The 8,779-nt window shown below is 48.9% G+C and overlaps 3 protein-coding genes across 3 annotated transcripts; 1 reads left to right on the top strand and 2 right to left on the bottom strand.

Moving 5' to 3' along the window:
• Positions 1-1,216, bottom strand: PPTG_07019 (hypothetical protein). Its single transcript, XM_008901075.1, has one exon. It carries the CDS (start codon positions 1,064-1,066, stop codon positions 161-163), a length of 906 nt encoding a protein of 301 aa, XP_008899323.1. The 5' UTR covers positions 1,067-1,216; the 3' UTR covers positions 1-160.
• A 1,003-nt stretch (positions 1,217-2,219) lies between these two features.
• PPTG_07018 (malate synthase A) lies at positions 2,220-2,873 on the bottom strand (the record flags this gene model as incomplete). The annotated part of the gene is made up of 1 exon (XM_008901074.1): positions 2,220-2,873. One exon carries the CDS (start codon positions 2,871-2,873, stop codon positions 2,220-2,222), a length of 654 nt encoding a protein of 217 aa, XP_008899322.1.
• Positions 2,874-6,435: 3,562 nt separating this feature from the next.
• On the top strand, positions 6,436-7,818 carry PPTG_07017 (hypothetical protein; the record flags this gene model as incomplete). The annotated part of the gene is made up of 1 exon (XM_008901073.1): positions 6,436-7,818. One exon carries the CDS (start codon positions 6,436-6,438, stop codon positions 7,816-7,818), a length of 1,383 nt encoding a protein of 460 aa, XP_008899321.1.
• Positions 7,819-8,779: the final 961 nt, after the last annotated feature.

Here is an 8,779-nt window from a genome sequence, read left to right as displayed (position 1 = left end):
AATAGCACACTCTTACTTCTTTAAACCGATTCAAAACTCAAAACTAAATTCCAAATCTCATACATAAGTATCTTGTTAACCTCGTTGAAGCGCTTACAAGTTCGCCATGCGCTGTGCATGAATAAATATCTAAGAACAGTATTCCAGATCGGAGTCTGCTTTAGAATGAGTCAACCTCTGCTTGACATGTTGGGCATCGCATCTCCTCGTTCAGTTTCGGCACAATGCACTCGTCGTGAAATTGGTGGCCGCACGACAGCGAGGTCGTGTAGCTCAGCACGCTGCTGCGGTGGCTCGATGAGCTGCTGTCCGTCTCTGAAAAAGTCGACGCACCAAACGCCTCGCCGTCCAGACTCGAGCTGCACAACGTGCACACACCCGCTGCATCCTCCGCTTCATCCGCTAGCTCATCGCCCTCGTCCGACGTCAACGACATGGACGAACACACACTGTCACGCAAACTTCCGAGGTTGAAGCTGCTGTTACTGCTGCTGCACAGTCCGTTCAGCGGGTGACGCTTCTCACTCACGTCACCCAGGATGAAATCCGCCACCAGCTGCGTTATGCTGCTGGCCACAATGGAGCACGATGCCGCGTTCTGTCGGTTCACTACGAACTTCTGCAGCGACGTCAGCACGTGCTCCAGTGCGTCGCGACGCTTCTCCACGGCGCAGTCGCTGTGACCACCGAAGCCGAAAAGCGACGCGGATCCCGGGAAGTAGCTCTTGACAAACGTATATAGCCATGGGCATTCAGCCTGGCAGAAGTGACCCAGGCGCAGCGCAGCCAGCAGCTGCGACTGGAAAGACTTGTACTCGTCGAAGGAGCGCGCCTTGCGCCAGCGGGTCTGCGAGGCGGCGTGCTCCACGTGCAGTTCGTAGCGCACGTCGCGCTTGCTGAGGCGCACGGCCGAGACGCGCAGCGAGAGCTGCTCGAGGAGAGCTGCGAGTGGGGGTAGCGTTGTTGGTACCGCGCGCTTGCGGCCAGCGGTGGAGGTTGTTCCACTGGACGAGCCTGTGCTCGAGTGGCGGTGTTGGTGATACATTTGGTGGTGGGCCGTCAGCATCCTTGTCGTAGATCTACTGTTCTCAGTGTTGCAAGCGTTGTCGCCGCCGTATCAATGCGATAGCTGGCCAATTGGGGAGTGATGGATGGAGGGAGCGGGCATCACGCTCCACGCGGGAGTCTCGCCTCGGCGTAATCGAGTGCTTCCAGCAGAAACCGAATGTGCGTAAGCTGGCCTGGCCATGCGCGCCTTGCTGCGTAAACCTTGGCGTCACAAGTCGCCCTGTACGGGACGATGCCTAATTTCGGAGCTCTGCGATAGCTGATTAATTTATCAAAACGCCGATACAACATTGGACTTTAATCGGGTCAAATCACTTGTGTAACACGATGACCTCTATACACAGATACTATTATTTCCGGTAGGTATTGTTGAGCTGACCATCATTCTAGCGACTTACGGCACTATTTGCGCCAATCGCCGCATGCCATTCGCCCAACGCTACAAATATCCATTAATAACTCGCTGCCGCGATGGCTACAATCACTGCCGCCCAGTGGCAGTCTTCGCAGGGCGGCGGGATTGTGTTGGTGTCACGGCAAAGAGACGACGGATATTCTCGATGATGGCAGTGGCGGTAACACCATGATTCACTTGCGGTGGCCCCTCGACGCGACGATGACGGCAAGGCTCCGATTTGCTCACTCAGCTGCCACTGGCGGCGCTGTTGTTCTTCTCTCTCGCCATTCCGAGCTTGAACCCCGACGCGTCTTGCTTGAAGATGCTCGCTCGAAGCGCTCCTTCAAGCGAGGGTCTTCCCGCAGAAAACCCAGCGATATTGCCAGCAGGATGCTTTCGGCGACATACACTAGCGACCGCGGGTTGAGTGGCGACGCTATGAGATTACTCTGATTACCCACCTCAGTCATGCGACGCTCACCACATCAACCCAGTCGCTGCATCATAAGTCGTCTTGATTCTATGAAACCATTCTCTATTTGCGCGTGCATACACACACTCGAATCTTCAGCAAGTGATGATGCGTTAAACACTCTCATCTTGGCTCCAAAGGCTAGTTGCAGCACAATTACAGCATGCGCCATGGATTTAGCGTTTATCTCAAACCGCTTGAAAGAACGCAACTTGACTCGAAAAACGTTATTGCCGTTTTGCCTTAGCACTTGCTTATGATCTCCACGATCAAAACCGTCGATCAAACTATTTTCCACGAGTAAAATACCGTCACCATTGCGGGTTGTATCAATTGAGCAGCCACAAACACGTCATTCCACAGCTTGGCTTCCAAGTGGTGCTCCAGCTTGGGCAGGTAGAAGTATGTGCCCGAGCCACGCGCCAGCAGCTCGTGTGCGTTGTGGAAGAAGTAGAGACCAAAGTTGAACAGCGAGCCAGACATGATCTGGTTGTTCACGAGCACATGAGCCTCGTCCAGGTGCCAGCCGCGCGGACGCACCAGTAGCGTAGCCATCTTGTCGTTGAGCATGTACTTCTTTCCTGTCTGCGGGTGCGTGTACGAGATGGTCTTGCGAACGGCATCGATGAGGTTGACCTGGCCGTCCACCTGGTTGAACCACGTGGGAGCCGTCGAGTCCTCAAAGTCGGCCATATAACACTTGGAGCCCGAGTTGAGCGCGTTAATGACCACCTTACGGTCCACGGGACCCGTGATCTCGACGCGGCGATCGGCCAGGTGTCGACAGTCAACAACATTTAAGCGTCGAGCACGAAGACCTCCGCAACACTTAGCAGCATCAAGCAGTATTGGGTAGCCCCACTTCGACCCGCGTGGATCCGAGCGGTGGTGCCAGGCATTAGCATTCTTTGTGAAATCCCATGAGAAATAAAGCATCTCGCTACAAGCAGCATCCATCCGAAGAACTAAGCGTTTGCCCTAGAGTAGAGGAACTTTTTTTTAAGCGATTAAGCACGTTCAACAAGTGCCATTTTCTGCATTTGAAGCCGTTTCACGAAGGGGTGTCAGTTTAAATTCCTTCAAATATCATGAGCTCATTCCTTGGGCTCATTCCTTGATGGAGGGTCGAGATCCGCAGGCGAGATTGCAGAAGTGCGTGAACTTGAGCGAAGGTAACCGTTATTAACCGCAACAAATTTAAATTCAAATTGATGGAAAAAATGCCCAAAATCTGATCGATCTAGAATGGCTCAAACTTGACTAAAATCGGGCTGGATAAGAAGTACCTTTTATTGTGCGTTTCAGTAATTCTGATGTGATTATTCTGGCATAATTCTATGTTTAATTATGCTCTATGGAAAGCTAATTCTGACACGATTATTCTGGCATAATTCTATTCCCTTCTCAGCCTTAGTTATGTCCTACGATCAGCTAATTCCATGTTAATTATGGGTTGTCTCATCTCCGCGGTTTTAGGGCGGCGATGGTGTGAATTAACACTCTACCTGTCAAGAAAAGTGAAACTCACAATACGTGCAACTTCGAAACCAGCAATTTGAACGAATCCAGTCTTTTCAGATCCAGCTCGAACAGCATCCGATAGTCGAACACGGCCTAAAGTTTAGGACCAGTCTTTTATGCGATACGAAAGGTGGTTTTAGAAATTGGACGATGTGGGAACATTCGGCGCATAGTGGATTCAGTAAAGAAGTATTGAATTGTACATTTCATATAAAATCGAGACCGTAATCTGCTGGTCAGCGTGCAGAATGTCTTGTGGGTGTTCTCGATTTCACCCGTCTTTTCTTGTGTATTTGACAGCTATCCGTTTCTGATAAGGGAGCTGAAATTGTGCACGCGCGTAGCTCTCATTCGTTTGACGTTCGCATTGAACTTGATACAGCAATTGAAATGACTTAGAGATTTCAAGACTCCGTTCAGCAACTTCAAGACCGTACATGACGTTATGTCTTGGCTGAAAGGGTATAGGCAGCTTGATCAGAGCTCATTTGGGATCTCGGAAATAGTCACCTTATGAAGTAAACACAAACTATGCCAATGCATGGGTAAGAATTGAGCCGAAACTCTAAAGCTAGTAGGAGAAACTCAAAATCCGACGTGGCTGGAAATTTAATAAGACGTGAGACGACGTGGGAAATCTAGTCCATTTCCCACGATTCGAGAGGTCTTGCCGCGCTCGATACCGGGTGAACAATTTCTGTCCATAGGCACATGTACTGACAAACACGACATACACCTACTGACATTCGTTAACCTCATTTGACGTACCTATGTTTTCCCTTTTGCTTGTAGATACGGCTTTCCATTTTTCAAATTGGAAAGACGGCTTCAGACATCTGTCCTATAGGCATGAAGCTCGACTCCGCATGTTTACAGTTAGCTTGCAGTGTATGGACTGTCACAGCGGAATTTGTACAGCACAGTAATAGCTCTCTATTTGTTGGCACAGTACTGCAATTTACTCAAGTACCAGTTTTGACCTTGACAGTTAAATAGGTAAATTTGGCAAAACGGGGCCCTTTACTTTGATTAAATGGTGGAAACTTGATGAATCCGGAGTACAACTTCGCGAACTTTAAGTACAGTTTACCTCACCTAATGTAATACATACCGTGTTTAGTACCAGGACAATTGTCTATTATCCCTAGTACTAACCAATTATCATTAGTTGTGCGTTTTTTTGTAACACCAATGCTATTAATAAGTGGATGTATTGGTAAGTGCTTTTCCTATCTCCCACAGTGAGGGACCCTCGCACATACTTACGTACATCGTGAAGCAGCATGCACAGGTAATGTAAAGAAATCCCTCACATTACAGTATATCTAAATTCACACGGGCCATCACGATTGTTAATGCTCGTCATGATTACATGTATGCATGGCTCCGGGAGTTATCCACTCATGTTTGTTCCTTCTTCACTCGATGTACAAGCAACTCAACTGGCCAGGCTGCCATTATTGGCGTACATTGCATGTAAGAACCAACTCACCGTTAAGAGTTCAAAAGGCCTTTGAGTATGGGTAGACTCACACAAGAAAGGTTAGCGACTCGCAATCAGCGTTGACCAAGCCAGCAGTTTGTACTCGCGTCCAATGTATCCACTCGCCTTTATCGCCCCCCTCTACGGAATCTGACCAGGATTAGCACTTCCAGCACAAAGGACAAACAATCCCCTCGGCTGTGATACCTTGGGCAACCACCAAATTATCACAAACTGGAGTTATCACAATCCAGAGTGTACCAGGTCGATGGTACAGTACAACGCGATCGCTAGTGAGCGGTTTGAACAGTGCAATTCGAATGCTGCGATTCGATCGTGAAGTAGTGGCTATATGCACTAGCTCAATACGTCCATAGATCCATGACTAACCAAGCTTGCTAAACGGAGGAGGCCTGTCAAGTTACCTAGTTGGCCATGCTATCAACCAAACATGTTGCGAGCAGCAAAGTCAATGCTGGACTATTGTTCATTACCATAGTTAACGACCTTAGATAAGTGATATCCAAGCTTTTCATGTCACTAACCACTAACGAGAGGATAGAGGGATATTGGACCTGAGTTTGTAAGCCGTGTATCACCTGGCTGGGGTGTATCACTATCTGGGATACCACTATCGAGAGGATTGTCTGTAATATCGCGTGTTTACATGACGATTCATACACTACATGTATTTACCATAATCTAACGGCCGACAACCAGTGCTGGGTCCCAGCGTGAAAGGACAACATTATTCCTCTCTAGGGGTCCCGTATTACTCTCAGTTTTGAGTTCCTATCGCAACATGCATGTAATGTTTATACATATTAAGCATTTTCTGTCATCTCACTGTCCGGTAAGCCGTAATTACGAAATTGAATATAACTGACGCATTGAGTCTTTCGGCTTCGATACGTGAAGGCAACGTCGTTGACCAACGCCTGATGCTTCTGATGCTCAAACGAGAAACAACAAGGCTTTGACTACGAGGAGGAAGTCGAGAATTGCCACAAGGACGATTAATGCGATCGGTAAGCTATGAATACAGGGGGGTACCAGGTACATAATGTGTATCTGGCAGCAAAGGCTCTATATATTACGTATATCATGTAGAGCATCTGCTGCGTTTCTAGGTCCTCACACTATATATAAGATAACTGTGTTTCCAAAACGTTAGATGAAAACAAACTTGAATTTGTAAGATTCAAATCGCTTTATTCATGTTAAGCAGGTAGTCCCATCGTTGACATTACTACCAAGGGGGAATCGGTAACAAGAGCATTCTTGGCTATTACATGTATAAAGCGCCAGCGCATCTTGCTTTTGCATCCGCGGAATCAACCTGCTGGTTTCGTTGCATGTCTGATGCGATCCAGGACAATTTCATGAGAACGGGCTGTGGATTAACTGGCCAACGTGCTTAGTCCCCATTTTCCATTTCGCGATCTACTGCTCAAGTTCACCTTATCTCCTTCACACGCCAATACTCTGTATTCCATGAGCAGTTCAAGATCCACCAGTCAACTCGCTGTTGTTGCGGTCACTTTGCTTGGGGCTTCTTCGTTGGCTCAACAAATCGGAACCAACGTCCCGGAGGTACACCCTTCACTGCCGTCGAAGGTCTGCACTAAGGTTACCAACGTGCTAGCCCAGGTGGACCAAGTAGACACCAAGGTTGTCGACTGCATCACTGAGAAATCGTCAGTCGTGATCGATGCCAACTGGCGGCAGATGAACGCTGTTAGAACAAACGAGAGCTGCAACGCCGATGGCAAGTGGAACAGCACGACGTGCTCGACTCCAAAAGAATGCGCAGAGATCTGTGGTCTCGAAGGCGCCGACTACAAGGGCAAGCACGCAATCACGACGTCTGGTAGTGCCTTGAAGATGAAACTCGAGACGCCTGGAGGTGTGGGTACCCGTGTGTACATGCTGGATGCGTCAGGAAAGAAGTACAAGCAGTTCCAGCTGCTCAACCAGGAGTTCACGTTCGACGTCGATATGTCCTCGTTGCCCTGTGGTTCCAATGGCGCGCTCTACTTTTCAAAGATGGACGCCGACGGCGGCATGGCGCGATTCCCGGGCAACAGCGCAGGTGCTGAATACGGCACTGGTTACTGCGACGCGCAGTGCCAGAAAGACGTCAAGTTCATTAACGGCGAGGCGAACCTGGAAAAAAAGTACGGTGCTTGTTGCACGGAAATGGACATTTGGGAGGCCAATAGCATGGCTACAGCTTATACGACGCACCCGTGCTCGACTGACGGTCAGGAGAGATGTATCGCTGACGAAGACTGTGGAGCTACGGATGAGACTCGTTACACTGGATGGTGTGATAAGCCTGGTTGTGACTTCAATCCATTCCGCATGGGCAACAAGAAATTCTACGGCCGTGGCAAGAAGTACGACATCGACACGACTCGTCCGTTCTCAGTCATCACGCAGTTCGTCACGGACGATAACACTGAGACAGGTGAACTCGTTGAGATCCGCCGTCTATACAAGCAGGACGACCGCGTGGTGGCCAACCCGGCAAGTACGTGGGCCGAATTAAACGGCACAGACTCAATAACCGATGCGATGTGTAACACTTCGAAGGCGCTTTTCGACGACCACCCGTACGTGATGGGAGGCCTGGCACAGCTCGGGAAGCAAATGGTAGGCGGCATGACGCTGGCTATGAGCATCTGGGTGGACTACGGCTCAAACATGACGTGGCTAGACAGTTACCCCAGCGGTGACGACCCGAAGGTTCCCGGTGCGTTGCGTGGCGACTGTCCGAACCCTGGAGGTGATCCGGAGAGTGTTTTTGCCGAGAGTCCCGACGCGGCGGTGAAGTTCATGAACATCCGTTCCGGTGATTTTGGATCGACATACTAAACTGCTATCGATAATATTCGAGCTTAGACTTTTGCGGCGAATGTATTGTGCCTTTCTGCCAAAACGCCCTCAGTTTTATGGTCCTACGTAGGAGGGTGGCCCTTACGGAAGACCTCCTATCTGATTGGGTGCTTCCGACTAAAATTTAGCCTAACCCTTTGACGAAAAAAAAAGACGATGCCAATCAAAGAAAAGGGGTATTGCTTTACATACTCGCGAACAATTTGTTGCACTTCAACCGGCCATTTACACCGACGGACAGAATGCAACGGTCACTTTCCCGTTTGTGCAACAACAGGGCAATAGCAGTTGTCTCTTTTTTATGTAAGAATTAAAAACAGTTTTAGGCAAAATTAGGAGAAAACTGTATTTTGCACTAAAAGTTGGTTTTGAGAGCCTTGTTGAACGCACTTGTGACTGTGTCCGCTGCGATAGATTCCCACGTGGAAATTGCATGTTTGATCGTAGCAAGGCGTTTTTCCTTAGTTGTCGTTGCAGTAGTGCTCTCAAATAGCCACAGAGCCTTCAGCTTAGCCTTCAACGGCCCCATGATACCAATATCAAGGGGCTGGCAGACTGAAGTTGCGTTTTTTGGTAGTGGCTGGAGCACAGCTTTAAGCTCCTCTGATACGATAGCCTCAGACTCGCCCGCAACATGGCACTCCAAATTGTCTACAAGTAGCAGAGACGACTGTGTGATGTGCTGTTGCAGTAATACACGCAGATAGATTCTCCATACGCGAGTGTTCATCCACGCTTTTGTCTGAACAGTGTAGATATGTCCTAAAACGATAATGTGTTAGCCTTATAAACTTATTTTAGCAAACAATAACTTGACGGACCTTCGGGGTAAGTGGGCAGTTCCTCCTCGATAATGCCGTTTGGCTCACCACGTAAAATGAAAAGCAGTGGAAGCTTAACACCGTCCGCACGAATCGTACATACCGCTGTTAAGCGAGCT

Source organism: Phytophthora parasitica, assembly GCF_000247585.1.
Source record: "Phytophthora parasitica INRA-310 unplaced genomic scaffold supercont2.10, whole genome shotgun sequence".
NCBI lineage: Eukaryota > Oomycota > Peronosporomycetes > Peronosporales > Peronosporaceae > Phytophthora > Phytophthora nicotianae.
The sequence above is the reverse complement of the archived record's forward strand: the minus strand, read 5'-3'. Positions and strand labels throughout refer to the sequence as shown.

What these genes read in the sequence shown, in the direction of transcription:
- PPTG_07019 (XM_008901075.1), bottom strand. Translation starts at nt 1,066, where the DNA reads ATGCTGACGGCCCACCACCAAATGTATCACCAACACCGCCACTCGAGC.